The sequence below is a fragment of the Planococcus citri genome, chromosome 4, assembly GCF_950023065.1.
Source record: "Planococcus citri chromosome 4, ihPlaCitr1.1, whole genome shotgun sequence".
In the NCBI taxonomy this organism is placed as follows: Eukaryota; Metazoa; Arthropoda; class Insecta; order Hemiptera; family Pseudococcidae; genus Planococcus; species Planococcus citri.
Window position 1 is genome coordinate 70,392,075 of NC_088680.1, and position 15,921 is coordinate 70,407,995.

Genomic DNA, 15,921 nt, shown 5'->3' on the forward strand with positions numbered 1-15,921 from the left:
ATCGATTTGAGAAGTCGAAAATAAGCCACTGGCCAAATCTCAGACTTCTAAGTTACTTTGGTGAAATTTTTTTTTCATTTACCTACCTATAATTCAAATTGGCGTTTTCAAAAATTCACTTTAGCAGCTGAAATTTTGGCTGTTAATGTATCGAGTAAGTAATTGGTTCATCAAAGATCATCCTACAACAGAAAGATCACCAGCATCATTATTAAGGAGTGTCACTATCGATAGATGATCTGGTAATTAATCGAAAATCGCCCAAGTACCTAATCTACGTTGAAATGACGAGCATCTGAATACCTAGCGTCACGATTTCCATCCATTTCGTCTCACAAATATTTAAAATTTGCAATTTATGTTGCTAAAGTTTTTAATCAAGATCTTCGCTATCGCATTAATCACTTTATATGGGTTTGATGATGCGATTAACGAATTTATGCGAGTGTATTCTACGTAGATAAACATCAATACATTTCTATAAATTAACAAAAATATGCAAATGGATGAATAAATTTGTAAATAATACGCTATTTAAATTATTCCGAGCAGTCGACACAAAACCAGTTATTTTTTACGATCCGCGAACAAAGACGAATGTGTAATTCTTCGTGAGATCCTGCAATCTCTGAAGCTGCAATTATTTCAGCACGAATGCTGAAGTATTAACATTTTGTTTTTGAATAAGGAATTTTTCTGAATTATTTTTTCGGGGTTATTTGCTCGACAAGTATATGAGGACTTTCTGTAACGCTAATTAGTAATTAATAATTTGAAAAGAGCTGCATTCGAGTTAGAATGTTCAATACTTTAAAAAAAAAAAACAACTTGGGAGATATTTCCACACCGAAAATATACATTATAGAATCAAGAAGTAACATTTTGATAGGATGTCTTGCCTACGTGAATATTCTATTTGTACGAGTACCTACGATGAAGTTGAATTTTTTCGTTTATATTTTGAAAGAAAAAAAAGACTACCTATTCAATTATTAACGAAATCGAGTTGTAATTAACGAAGAATAATAGGTAGATATGAAAAAAAAAAAAAAAAAAAGTAAGAACATGAATGAGAAGAATGTCCTCTATGGTCGGCTTCCAAGTTGTTTTTCTGTCCAATTAGTGAATATTTTTCAACGAACGATGTCGTCAACTTACTTTTAACCATGAAGCTGGGTCTGAAATACGGGATTTCTTTGAAATGAAATATTTATCCGAATTGAATGAATCAGGTTGGTTTTTTTTTCATTTTCATTGTTGTAGGCTATTTAATAATTGAATAGAAACATTACTTCAATTAACGAATAAATTGCAAAAGGGTTAGGTACCCATTGGGAAGGAGGAAGAGAGAGGGGTGGTGGAGATGACTTTGAAATGATTCATGATTACCTAGACGGTTTCTTCTCCATATTTATTTAGATGTTTCCAAATTAACTAACTTTAAACCAAAATGATTGCAATTAGAGAATATAATAAAAAGACAATAATTTCGTGAAAAACGATCACTCCTGATGATTAAAATCAAAAATTAAAAAATCATTTTCAAGTTAATTTTTACCACGTAAAAACAAAAAGATAATTGGTTTGTAGCTGGAAAGAAAAGGATGAAGAATGGTGGAGATGGATATCCTCTTCAAATGGCATGTCCAAGTCTAAGACACCCTACAGCTGGATTTTTTCTACAAATTATTTCTCTAGGACCCTTATTTTCATGTCGACTGGTTCTTATTTGTACCTTTTTAACGTCTCACTTCTCTTAAAAATATTCGCAAATCTTGACAAAGGACTCACGCTTATCCTCACTCAAACCTTTCAAATCGAATTCGAAAACCAAGTTTGAATTACTTACTGATAACCACTGTAGATATTTTGTCAGAACCTTGTCACTATATCAAAATTTGGAAAATCATATCAAACACACGAACACAAGAATGAATTTGTCATTTTTCATGTTTTTACCATGTTCACTGAAATTACCCGAATTATTCTACGTCTTTGAATACTTCGAGTCAGTTCGAGTCTAGTTATTTCAGATTACAAAAGAGTGATCTTCCAAGTTCAACGTTTCATCAAACAGACCGAAAAAGTAACTCACTCGAGACGTTCATTTGGACCTAAAACGATCACTGCAGCAAATTCTGCTCGAACGTTGCAAAAAAATCAAAATCTTCTCAACATACGAGTAATTCGATGAAAAACACTAATTCGAAGACTACCAACGTGGAACAAAATCATTCTAAACTAAAAGAAACACATAAGATACAATTCGAAGAATACTGTTGACGTTTTATTCGTAAATTTCACACAACAAAACCATCATCATAAACGTAATCTAGAAAATAGATTCATGAAAATTAAAGAATAACGAAACGTTCGATTCCGGTTGTAATTACAATTTGAGCTTGGTTCTTCTCCAATGACGTCTTTTAGCGTTATATCTGTAACAAAAATTAACAACTTTGATTAATCAGCTGTACTTCAACTCTAGATGGAAAAACGGTATCGGTGGTTAAGCTCTAGTTAAATTAGTGGTTGAGTGGAAAACGAAGTTAGAAGCCAGGAATACGATCTTTAGAATGGAACTTGGATTGCTAATTCGAAAACGAAATGAAATGATCATTACCTTATGGTGTTACCGGTACGCATTCTGATCCATTGAGGGATGGGTCGATTCTGTTTCAGCTTTTTGGCAAGCTTTTGCTTGATCTTGAAAGATTTATGCGATGACTGAAATAAAACACATTTATTAGACAATGATTAACGTAATAACTCTCGTGAGGAAAGTTGAAATGTTATTAGTTGGGCAATAACCATCGAGGTACACATTTCAGCGTTTTCTCGTGTGAATTGCATACTTTGAGAAGAAATGTATACCTCATCGTAACGTTGTGTGGTGGTTCGTTGCTAATGCAAAAATGGACCCACTAACGTTAGCGAGAGCATTTCGAAGCAGGTGAATGCTTACAGAATAATTGATAGTATAACGAGAATAACTTACCATAGCGAGTGGAAATTTAAATCATACAACACTCGAAGAATTTCAATAAAATTTTACTACGTCAAGTTCTTTTCCAAAATTTTCAGAATAGAATCCAAACATGATAAGAAATTCGGCTTGAACACATGTCCATCGATGATTTCTTCGGTGAGCTACTAGAACGCCATCTATATTTTGATTTTGAACATTGATGAAAATAAATGAAATTGAAATGAAACTTTTTAGTTTTTTTTTTTTTTTAAATTTTGAAATTTGAAAATTCAAAATTTGATTTGAAATTTGAATTAAATTGATTGAAATGAAAAATAAGAAAAAAAATTCATGATAATATTGATAATCATGATTTATTATTCATGATCATGAAACAAGACGTTAGTTAAGTTAGGTAAGTCATAAGTGGTAAGTATATTGTAATTTTTGTACGTTTTTGATTTTGATGATGGAAGTGGAACAAAAATCAAAAATTGAATCGAACTTGAAGCTATGCTGATTATTCATTGTCTAATTTTGTAATTTAAATAATTATTCGTTGAATTTGGCGAATTCTTCGTTAATCGTTATTCAACTACTTCAGCTTCAACTTCAATCTCATGGAGTTGACAGAGAAATGAGAAGAGATAGTTGACGCTGTTGACACAGTCGAAAAATGAAATAACATTCAATGAAGTAATACATAAATAATGCTGACATGAATTAAAAGCGAACATCGTACTTATTTTTGTTTTTTTTTTCTTCATTCAATGTTCAAAATGATCTAATGATCAATAATAACTACGTCGGTGAAGCATTTTGAGCGACTATTTCGCGATGTTGTTTGATAAAAATAGACTCATTCAAATTCCATTTCATGCTCACTTCACCTACACCACTCATATAAACCAGAAATCCAGAATTTAGAAAATCCATCCATATCCCAAATAAATAAACAAACAACTTACGCTGAATTTCGCGTATTTTTATATATTGAAGCATTCAAAGCATTTTAATCATAATATTTAACACGTACACGCCTTTTTTTTATACGTAACAGGAAAAAGTAATACATCATTTATAAAGAACTAATCGATACATTAATTTTAACGTTCGACAGGAATTGAAATTTTAAGACACGAAACAATATAAACTACCGTAACAAAAACTTAACGATCATTTTCGAACTGTTTGATGTCTTTCCTGTGACTCAGCCAGTTTTCTTTCGCCATCCAGTCGAGTAAAAGGTAACCGGCAACAGCAACTAAAAAACACGTATTCAAAATAATGTTAATCGCTATCGAATATACGAAAATGATACGTTATTATGGCGAACATCGGATGGATCTACTTGACCACTTACATGGTACATAAGCTCCGATTGTTTGCTTGACGCGTCTAGGTAACGATGAGATAGTATCCTTCAGTCCAGGTATGATACCGATTTCGAAACTTGATAATCTGCTGTAGACTATGTGTCGCAGATGATATTCACGTCCTTTCGGTCCGTGGCCCATTTTTCTGAAATTAAAATTTATCTGTTATAGAGATCCGAACTCGAAACTGTACTGTGTACTAGAGTCTATAGATAGTGCACTGAATATTGATTGGTGTATTCTTCGGAAGGTTGTTGGGAACGTGTAAATGAGAATCAGAGATGAGAATAACTGAATTAAACGAGTTATAAGTCAGATTATCGACGAATAGTAGTGAATTAATAGTAATACTTGGTGTTAACCCTTATGACCTTACTGTAGATGGAATTGTTATTTCGTGATTATCTGGAGAGAATGTTTGATTACAATAGATGGAATAACAGAGTAGACGTTAAGGAATGACTTACCAGCTTTTTTATATGAATATTTCTCCGTTAAATAAGGATTTTTTCAATAATTTATTCGCACTATCACAATAAATCTTCAAGATTTTTTTTTTATCTCTCAGCTGAAATTTCAAGATCGGAAAGTTCGTAAGGTCGGGTTTTCGAACGAACGTTTTGTGCTTTTTCTCTGTTAAATGTGGCACTGTGTAAACTACGAGTGCACTTGAACGTGGACTGAGTACGATTGCGCATGCGCCGCTGCTTGGCGCGACCTGCTTGCAAGATGATTCATGGTTGAGAAAATTTGTGTTCATTTCGCGCTATTTTCTTTGCTAAATTTGCAATAATAATGTAATTCGTGTAGTTTTTCGTACTTTTAATCGAATATTTTCGCGTTTATGCTTCCAGAATCCTCGTAATATTGTCAGAGTATCACAAACGTTCGCAGTAATCGTGTAAATAAGTCATACCGGTTTCCAATGGACGAAAATCGGCTACTCCGAAAATCCATCATCACTTCCTTCAGACTCAATGGATTGAGTATTAAAGGGTAAATATAAAATTACATCAGTTTATTAATACTCGAACGGCGATATATTTCTTTGTATTGAATCACAGAGATGCTTGCGATTACTTGGTATCGCAACTGGGACCGGTCACTGAAGAAGAACGAAGCTCGTGGATTAGTAAAGTTACAGAATTCTTGCAGAAAAAGAAATCCTTATCGGATCCGGTCGTTTTAAAGAGTCATGTAGTTTCCGCCGTAGACGTTAGTATTGCATTTTTACTCGTACATTACGTATAATTGAGAACTTCTCATTGATATTGGCGCAATTTCGCAGGAATGTTGTAAATCTGAGATGGAAACAGCCGACGATGTGTTCTTCGTGATTGGAGCATTCGATGTACCGAAATTCAATTATCATCACGATACCAAAAAGTTCATACGTCGAATTGACGCTAAACGTAATGTTTTTGCCGAAGCTGAACACAGAATCAAGCATTTCAGTGACAGGTAATGCTGTATCTTGAATTACTCCTTGGTTTTTGTTCGGATTCAAACATTTCGAAGTTTGTTCGCAGATATACGATGATTAAGCAGAGAATCGATCGTCACGAACTACTTAGCTCTAGAAATAAAAGCTCAGATGAAGCGAAACTTCGAACGATAGATTACTTATTGAGTTGTGCGGCTGAAAACGAGAAAGTCGTAGTGTTCGGTATCTTAGCTCAGTTGCAAGAGGGTAAATATTTCTTAGAAGATCCGAGTGGGATTTTACCGTTGAATTTATCGCAAGCAGTATCCTTTTTTATGAACGAAAAGCTTTATTAGTTATTATACTCGTAGTTGGATCGTAACTGAATAATTTTCCTTAACTTTGTACGTACATATTTATCATAACGGATTATTCGCTGAAAATTGCCTTATTTTAGCCGAAGGCGAGTTTTGCGATGGCGTACTATGTGTCCATGGATTAGCTATGCCTCCTCCGGAATCATCTAAAATTAGCAGGTTGGTGTTTTTTAAATTTTTTCTGAGACTTAGGAGTGATTGTGGTTTGATAAACGTACGATTCGTTGTGATTACAGAACTTATTTTGGTAACGCGAACACGTTTGGCGGTCCATCTGAAGTATCTTTGAAAACTTCGGCTAGGATGATGAAAATTGAGGAATCTAACGAAGAAGCGATGATTGTGTTTATTTCCGATATATGGCTGGATAACGCAAAAGTAATTTTTTTAAAAATTGGAGTATTTAAAAAACAGTACGAATTTCATTAATTTGTGTTGTGATTTTTATGTGACAGGTTTTAGATAAAATAAGAATGTTGCTAGCCGGATACGACGAATATTCACCCCTAGCCATTGTTCTAATGGGTGATTTTCTATCAAAACCTTATGGAAATCAGCACTCGTCCATGTTTAGAGATAAATTCAAAGAGCTCGCTGTTATTATTAGTCATTACAAGAATCTGTTAGCAGAAACTACCTTTATTATCGTACCGGGTCCGACTGATTCACCTTACGCTAATATTTTACCAAGGTTCGTTTCACAGACAGAAGTTGGTGAAAATGATTATTTGAAAGGTTTAAATTAATTTCCTGGCGTGTTTTTCTTTACAGACCGCCGTTACCGTCATTTTTAACCGAAGAATTTTCGAAACGAGTGCCCAAAAGTATATTCACCACGAATCCTTGCCGTATTCAGTACTGTACTCAGGAAATAGTAGTCTTTCGAGAAGATATTCTGACAAAGATGTGCCGAAATTGCGTCCACTTTCCAGAATCCGGCGACGTCTCTTTGCATGTGAGTTGTTATTGTTGATTAAATTGTGATAATCATGCTACATAATTATTTACTGTTTATTTATTTATTTTACAGTTTGTGAAAACAATTCTATCGCAGTGTTACCTGACACCGGTTCCTTTATCGGTTTGTCCTGTGTATTGGAGCGAAGGAGCTGCGTTAACTATTTATCCTTTGCCAGATGTGTTGGTTGTAGCTGATCAACGTAGCCCGTTCAATATCACTCATAAGGATTGCGTCGTTTTTAATCCAGTGAGTAATTTTTCTCTTCGAAATTTTAATATTGATGGCAGGTATTTTGAAACCATGAAAAAAATTGCGAGCTTGCGGTTCTAAATTTTGAAATATCTGTTTAGCCTCTAGAAAAATTATCACCTGTATTTTATTCAATTCTTTTGTTTTTTCTCAACTTGAGGATATCTATTTGAGAGATTCGACATTTTTTAAGAGACCTAGGGAACTTTTTTATCTTGAGAATGAGATTTTTTACAGGGATATTGACCAGAAATGTAAAAATTTTAAAAAGTTTTCAGACTAGGAATTTTTCATTTTTTAAAAATTTTATTTATTTGTTTGATTTTTTCAACCTTTGGAAGCCTTTCAGTCTTTATGAGGATCAACATTGGTTGAGAGACGTCAAGCAGTTTTTTCCTTGAAAATAAGCTTTTATGATACTAAAATGTAAAACTAAAATTAAATCACAGATTTCAGTTTTTCTTTTTTTCCCCCAATTGTTTGGAGGCTCCAGGAAGTTTTTTTAAATTGTTTTTTTTTTTTCAAATTTTGGTGTTATTTTGATAGGAAATATGAAATTTTCAACAAAAATACCAGCTGTGATTTATTCAATTTTTTAAATTTTGGGGGGGGGAGTCGATTGGGAATTATCATTTCAGAAAATGTGTCATCCTCAGGGGGTGGGAGCTTCATAATAAGAGCCATCGTAGTCTATCCGGATTTTGTATAGAATGAAGGCATATTATTATCATATTCTTGCAATTGGAGGCGCATGTTTCGTTGAATGAAATCGTTCGCCAAGCTATAAGCTTCGAATTGCTTTGTTCAGTTATTAATTTTCCTCAGATTTGATCTTTCTATTGTTGTTTTTACAGAGTTCCTTCTCTCTTCGTCAGTTCTGTTTCACCGTATACGTTCCAGCTTCCAAACAAGTTGAAGACAGCCAGATATCTACGGATTGAATCTTTTTCGGTGAGTTCGCTCAACTTGTAAGGAGATCGAGAAAATCAAAAATTGCGATAAAAATGTCTTTTGAGCATTTTTGAAGAATTTTAAGCTCGAAATCGAGTCATAATTTTTGCGTAAAATTCGAATAATTTGACAAAACTCTTTTTTTGGGGTATTTCTGAAGAATTTTTAGCCCGAAATTGGGCCATGATTTATAGAATTTTTGAAAAATTATCACGTGATAGGTTAAAATGTGTTGATATTTCACCGAAAATTCAAATACTTGCCCGAAAATGTTTTAAAGAAATTTTGAAAAAATTTTAGTCCAGAATTGGGTCATGATTCATTGATTTTTGAAATATATTTTTAAAAAGTATTAATATGGGACCTATCAAATTAGATTTCAATTTCGCAAAATATTCAAACATTGTAACGAAATTTTTTTAGCATTTTTGAAAAATTTTCGCGTAACCGATCAAAATGGTTCGAAATTTCACTTAAAGTTCGAATATTTCGGCGAAACTGTTTTTAAAAAATGTTGAAGAGTTTTGAGTCCAAAAATGAGCCCATTTACCGGGTAAGGTAATTACTGAAAAATCTACCAAATTTTAAGCTTCAATTTTTCAAAAACACTCAGAAAAGGGTTCACGTAGAAATTTTTTATTTTCCCACAAAATTTTAATCAATTTTAATTTGTCGCGAGAGATTTTTTGAAAAATTCAGAAAATCATAACCCAATTTTGGGCTTATTTTTCAAAAAATGTTCAGTAATTTGGATTGTTTTTCCTAATTTTTCTGAAATTTTGAGGCATTTTATTACTTATGGCAATTTTTATCAACTTTTTTAGTAATTTTATAATTTTGAGAATGATGTATTAAATTTAATTTAGAGTTGAAAAATAAAAAAAGGAAATCGATTTTCGAGTTGAGAAACTGTTGCTTTTTTTCTCTTCGTCATCTTTAGTGGTTTTTTATCTGAAAAAAAAAACGAATTATTAAAACACTCGTACGCCGACGTTATAAATTCCCACCAAAGCCAATAACGTGAACCCGAAGACTGGAAGGGAGTGAGAACAGCTTAACCACGCATCAAAGATTACGCTAATCAGCCATTTAACGATTAAGCTGCGTGCAGTTGAGCACCCTAGGGAGTTAACTTCCAACCGTTTCGATTTTATTTTGTTCTTTTTTCAACACAGCACTCAGTTATTTCGCTATCTCTGCGGTGATCATTAATTATACGAGATATTTATGTGGTGCAATGTATAATTTTTTCAAATTTCTGTTCAACAGTCGTTCAATTTCGACCTTATCTTCATCGTTACTGAAACTTTTAGGCATTTGGCACGTTTTCATTTTGATTGAACAACATGAATACTGGATTGGGAATTTTTTATTCCACTTTTTTTTTTACAAAAAATGATCTAACAAGGGAATTTCTTGAGGTGTCCGTCTCCGATTTGAACCAGACCGCGATGTTGTATGGAAAGAGCATGTTCTAAAACCCCCAAATCCAAATATTCAGCTGCCCAAGTTGATTTTTCGATTTTTGGTGAATTTTTGAAAATCCAAAATTGACTTTTTGGTGACTTATGCTTTTTTTTAAAAAAAAAGTACGTACTTGATCTGTAAAAATGTTCAAAATAAGTCCTAAAACTGATATTAACCCCCCCCCCCCCATCCAAATTTTGCCATTTCCAGCCATTCTGGAGCCTCCAGCGCTATTTTTCAATTTCTCCAGAATTTTGAATTTGCTCCAGAAGGCGTGAATATGAAGTTGGGCAGCTAAAAATCGAGTTTTGTTTTATACTCGACCTGTTTAACGAATTTATCCACATTTGAGCTGATTCTGGAGGGCACACCTCAAAAGTGGTTTTGTGACCAGATTTTTTCATAATAAGAAATCCAAAAAATCAAAATTTTACCGTTTGCGAGGAAATTTTCGAAATTTACGCGAATCGCTGTATTTCGAACACAACAAACCCCCTGAGCCGGAGTTCCGCCATTTCCAGCCATTCTGAAGCCTCCAGTGCGATTTTTCAATTTGCTCCAGAAGGCGTGAATATGAAGTTGGGCAGCTTAAAATCGAGTTGTTTGTTGTACTCGACCTGTTTAACGAATTTATCCACATTTGAGCCGATTCTGGAGCGGACACCTCAAGAGTGGTTTTTTGACCAGCTTTTTTTCAAAATAAAAATATTCAAAAATCAAAAATTTCCCGTTTGCGAGAAAATTTTTGAAATTTGCGCGAATCGCAGTATTTTGGTATGAACTAACCCCACGAGGGCGAATTTCGCCATTTCCAGCCTTTCTTGGGCCTTCCTTTAATTTTTGGATATTTTTATTATGAAAAAAGCGGGTCAAAAACCCACTCTTGAGGTGTCCCATCACGAATCGGCTCAAATGTGGATAAATTCGTTAAACAGGTCGAGTATAAAACAAAACACGATTTTTAGCTGCCCAACTTCATATTCACGCCTTCTGGAGCAAATTGAAAATTCTGGAGAAATTGAAAAATCACGCTGGAGCCTCCAGAATTGCTGGAAATGGCGAAATTTGGATTTGGGGGGTTATTATCAGTTCTAGGACTTATTTTGAACATTTTTACTGATCAAGTACGTACTTTTTTAAAAAATGCATAAATCACCAAAATAGTCAATTTTGGATTTTCAAAAATTCGCCAAAAATCGAAAAATGAACTTGGGCAGCTGAAAATTTGGGTTTGGGGGTTTTAGAACATGCTCTTTCCAAAAATCGCGACCCCGTTCAAATCGGAGGCGGACACCTCAAGAGGTTCCCGTATGTTTCATAATTGACCTTGGGACGACCTTCAAACTCAAATTTCCAAAATAATTTGTTTTTCAAAATATAAAAATCCCCAATCGTCGATCTTTTTATTTTTAACCAAAAATTTTTTTGATTTGAAAATTATGTCATTTGCACATTTTTAACTGTCACACCTTTGCAGAAAATCATTTTTTTATTTTTTTCTCAAAATTTTGGATTTTGGCTTCGAAAAATCTGCTTAATGAAGTTTTACTCCTTCTCATAAGTAATGACATTTTTCAATTTCCATCCATAAGATTCTTCTCGGGTCTCAAAGGGCTGATATAGAATTCGGATACGATTTTGTGCATCGCTGTACAGAATTCCAAAGGCACTCGCGATCAAAAGTACACCCTGTTTTTCCACGCTGGTGCATTATTTTATTAACTCGACGCTGTGATAATTCCTTTTTGTGACGTAATCGCATCCTTGGTCGTTATCGCATTAAGTTACTTGGAGGTTTCCGTTAAACGGATATATGTGGAACCCACGTGAACCCTGTATAACCACAACACATACATACACATTTTACCCAACACACACCGTAGTACCAAACCAACTAGGTACTACATAAATACAACAAACCAACAATAACAATCTCGTATATATTCCCTACGACGATCACATGAATTAACCATGACAGAGTAAAAAAAAAAAAAAGCTTTACGTCGCTGCTTTCCTTTGTAATAACAGTAATAACAGCTAGGTTTTTCGATTTAATAGCGGAACATGACTCATAATAATTTTAAATGCATTTTCAAATTATACTCTACGTGAACCGAACGCTTAAGGGAGGTCACAAATGCAAATCTGTATACATTATACGATCTTGAGCTACTTTCGAGCTATTTTTCTTTTTCTTTCTTTCGTTTTCCTATAGTGTATTGTATACCCCGATGTAATAGAGTATTGAATGGCTTACAGTCGAAATTTACGAAAAAATTTGCACATGAAGAAACCGAAATTAGCATTTTTTGTTTGCGAAGCTGTCGCGCCTCGTTTTCGCTTCGGCGCACGTGAGGAAATATAAACAAAAGGTAGTGACTGGGAATGCCCAACCTGTCGTGTACTTGGACTTGATTTTAACAATGGTGCTGCTTCGTGTATTTTTCTCAGAATGAAATTTGCAGGTAATTTTTTTGGGGGATATTTTTTAGTTTCTGGATACCTTTTTTTGTGAACCCCTTGCCCCTCCCCAATTTTATGAAAATCGAAAAATCACGAAAATGTTGTGTGACGTGTCGATTTCTACTGATTTTAGGGCGCTGAATTCGAATATGTATTAATTTTTCAGATACCACCCATCGATGCCTTTTCATCTCTCAAGTACGAAAAATCCAAAAAAAATTCTAGTGTTTGAAAATTTCCCCTCAAAAGTCCTGCAAAACGATTAAAATTTGCATAATTTGAGATCCATTGATTCATGAATTTAAAATTTTCTAATTTGAAGCATGTGAGACTTTTAAAATGAGTGAGGAAGGTGACTTCAATGCGCTTAATTTTTTAAACAAAATGTTTGAAAATGGATAAAAGACTCAACACTCAAATTTCAATTTTATTTGACGTTTATTTCAACTGCTGTAAATAGCGAGCTGTCTCGAATTCGTGAACTGATTTTGTGCTCAGATGTGATTTAGTTTTTTTTTTCGTTGTAAATAGCCACCCATACCTAATTGATTTTTTATTTTGTTTTTCTGTTCCAGGTAAGTGCAGAATGTTTGCCATAAGAATAGAAAATGATTAGCAAGTCAGCAAGTATGTTTTTTTCTACATAATTCCTGGAGAAATACCAACCATGTCGTATATGTGCTACTCTTGGAATGGACTGATGGATAGAAAAACAGATGTCTCAACATTTTTCATTCCTGAATATTTTGTTATAATGAGACTTTTCATCCGCAAAACCGAAACGAAGGTTCTATCTTTCAAAGTTTTTGAAAATGACAAAAATTCGTCCAAGTTAGGAAATTAGGAATACCTATTTGATTTCTGAATTTAAAAGAAAATCCAATGATTTGAGGCACGAGAGACTATTTTGGACTTAGGTTCACCGATTTCGTTCGAAATTTTTTGTACGTCTCCTGCATTTGAAAATGATGGGAAATTTCCATCATTGGCTCCCACATTGATCTTATGGAGGTAGGGAAAGGTTTGTTTGTTTTTTAGCAGTTGAAATTGCTGGAGTTTGAGTAGGTACTCAAAAATGCTGTAACTTGAAGAAAATCTGTTTACTAAGTTTTAAAAAAGTGTCGGAGTAATTTCAAAAATATTTTCCAAAAATTTCGAATTTCAAAGTTGAGCTTGAATACTTATTCAATTTTTTAAAAGCTTGCCAAATTTCGGAACCACATGATTTGAAATTTTTGGAAATATTCCTAGAAGCATAAATTTTTATGATTTTTACTACGACGTTTTCGTGGTGGAGGTTCGCAAAACGATGATTTGGGGGGGGGGGCTACGGAATCCTAAAATTGGAGTCAAATGTAAAATATCGTGTGACCTATCGTTTTCTACGTTGTAAAGAGCGCTGAATACGAATATCAATTCACTTTCTTGATTAGACCCCTCCAACGTACCCATTGACCCTCCAAAATCGTTTAAAAATGGAAAAAAATCGTGTAGCAGTGGTTTATTAGGGGTTTCCCCCCAAATTCACCATCGACCACAAAATTTCCTGAAAATTGAAAAAATTATGTGACATACGGTTTTTGAGAGTTTTGGGAGTATCGAATATGAATAGTACAAGTATGAATTTGTTTTTCAATTTTCCAAAAAAAAAAAGAATCATTAAATAATTAAAAATTAAATATAAATAAATAAATAAATAAATAAATAAATAAATAAATAAATAAATAAATAACATAATTATATTTAAACATAAGAAAAATGAATTGAATAAAATATTATTACTAAAATAAAAAAAATTATATAAAAAATAATTAAAATTAAAATGATAAAAATTGAACTTGAATAATCAATAAAAAAATTAGTATAAAAAAATCAACTTGAAAATCAATATAAATAATATAAAAATAAAAATAAATATACTTACTTATAATAATAACCAATAATTATTACTAAAAAAAATCCTATAGATCTAGAGATGTATTCTAATACAAATATATTTCATGCAGTTTTGTTCAATTTTTTCCAAAAATTTTCAGATCAGGCATTTTTTTCATCATACGAATAACCTAAATACCACACGATTTTGTTAATTTTCAAGAAATTATGGAGAGAGAGGCTGGGGATCGAGTAGAAAAAATGAGGATATTCGTATTCTGCGCTCAGGGCTTGTATTCGGTCACTTTTCAAGTATCTTGAGTTACTAAAGTTACAAAAACTACTCATCTTTTAATTATTTTTTCTAGAAATTTGATTGCAAATGCCAAAAAGTTTCTATTTTGGTAAAAATTGCAATAAAATCTCACCCATTGTCAAAATTTTCCAACAGTCTCATTTATTGCTAAAAATTCTCACTTTTTTTGTAAAAAAATTCCAAATATTCGTTTTCCTCGAAGAATTATCCAAAAGTTTCTCTATTTTACCTCAATGAATGTCAATAAGTATTATATTTTTACCGAAAAATCGATCAAGATAGGTCTCCCATTTTCAACAAAGACAGCGAAAAACTACCATTTTGTTTGCCAATAATTTCGAAAAATTCGTGCTTTGTACTAAAAATTGTCACTCTTGTTTTTTGCCAAAAATTGTTCAAAATTGGCAAAATTTCTAGTTTTTTGTAAAAAAAAAAAATTTAAAAAGTTTGCTTTTTTTCAAAAAATTTAGCTTTTTAGCGATTTAAAAGATTACCTAGTTTTCTTTCTTTTGCCGAAAATTGACAAAAATTACAATGAAAAAAGTCTCAATTGTCGAAAAAAAAAATGTGAAATATGTCTAGGTATGTAATTTCTTAGCCAAAAATTCCCAAAAATTGCTAATTTTGGGCAAAATTATCGTTCAAGGTTTTTTTAATCCAAAAGCTTTAATAAGATATTTTCTGGAAATTGCCAAAAGGAATCAATTTTTTGTCCATAATTCCCGAAAAGTTCTGCTTTTTGCTAAAATTGTTGAGGTCTTGCTTTGTTTTTCTAAAATCTGCAAAATTCTCAGTTTTCAACAAAATTTTTAAAAATAGTCGTTTTTTTGCTAATTTCCAAGTCTTACTTTTCTTTGAAAATTTTTCACGTTTCTTTCTTTTTTGCCAGAAATTATCAGAAAACTATTTCTTTTGTCAGTCTTATTTTGTTTTACCAAAAATTGTGTTTTTTTTTACTGTCGAAGAATCTTGATTTTTCAACAAAAATTCGGCTTTTGAAATTTTTGAGATTGATATCGCAAAAATTAATTTTTTTTTTAAAAACCATTTATTTTTGTTCCTAACCTAAAAAGGTAAGAAAATAAACCTTTCGCTACCTCGATTTTGAATATTGCAAAAGTATCGACCTGCTGCCAATAATTATATAGTGCAACCGAAGGCATTTTATATCTAGTCTTTTACGTTCAGATTATTACGTAAATACGAACCAATTTCTGAGAATCTATCTGTCCATAAAATTGCCAAATACTGGTAATCAGCTTCTAGAATTATTTACTCGTAGATAGGTCGCGTTTATCATTTTGTCTACGCTTTCGTGTACAAATATATTTACCTAAGTAAGGCATAAATATAGGATACTTAATACCTATTCCTTACAGTGTGCAATGTGCATAAAAGACTATATTTCGACATCGTCATCGGTGTATCGGCGTTTCCATCCTCTCTTTCATGGCTTTTTATTAGTATCTTGTCGTGTCTTTTTCTGTCGTATGGT

At 32.8% G+C, this 15,921-nt stretch overlaps 2 protein-coding genes across 2 annotated transcripts; one reads left to right on the forward strand and one right to left on the reverse strand.

Moving 5' to 3' along the window:
- Positions 1-2,265: 2,265 nt before the first annotated feature.
- LOC135844607 (large ribosomal subunit protein eL39) lies at positions 2,266-3,157 on the reverse strand. Its single transcript, XM_065362845.1, has 3 exons — positions 2,999-3,157; positions 2,624-2,727; positions 2,266-2,438 (listed from the first exon to the last, which is right to left on the reverse strand). Exons 1-3 carry the CDS (start codon positions 2,999-3,001, stop codon positions 2,390-2,392), a joined length of 156 nt encoding a protein of 51 aa, XP_065218917.1. The 5' UTR covers positions 3,002-3,157; the 3' UTR covers positions 2,266-2,389.
- A 1,906-nt stretch (positions 3,158-5,063) lies between these two features.
- Positions 5,064-14,916, forward strand: DNApol-epsilon58 (DNA polymerase epsilon subunit 2). The gene is made up of 11 exons (XM_065359650.1): positions 5,064-5,340; positions 5,409-5,559; positions 5,633-5,805; positions 5,874-6,090; positions 6,182-6,303; positions 6,381-6,522; positions 6,600-6,835; positions 6,916-7,099; positions 7,175-7,351; positions 8,209-8,305; positions 12,811-14,916. Exons 1-10 carry the CDS (start codon positions 5,270-5,272, stop codon positions 8,293-8,295), a joined length of 1,560 nt encoding a protein of 519 aa, XP_065215722.1. The 5' UTR covers positions 5,064-5,269; the 3' UTR covers positions 8,296-8,305; positions 12,811-14,916.
- Positions 14,917-15,921: the final 1,005 nt, after the last annotated feature.

Excerpts from the sequence above, each read along its gene's own strand:
- LOC135844607 (XM_065362845.1), bottom strand. Across the intron at positions 2,439-2,623 it reads CGTACCGGTAACACCATAAG|ATATAACGCTAAAAGACGTC; the intron begins GTAATGATCATT and ends TTTTTGTTACAG.
- DNApol-epsilon58 (XM_065359650.1), top strand. The coding sequence starts at position 5,270 with ATGGACGAAAATCGGCTACTCCGAAAATCCATCATCACTTCCTTCAGA. Across the intron at positions 6,836-6,915 it reads TACGCTAATATTTTACCAAG|ACCGCCGTTACCGTCATTTT; the intron begins GTTCGTTTCACA and ends TTTTCTTTACAG. Across the intron at positions 7,352-8,208 it reads ATTGCGTCGTTTTTAATCCA|AGTTCCTTCTCTCTTCGTCA; the intron begins GTGAGTAATTTT and ends TTGTTTTTACAG.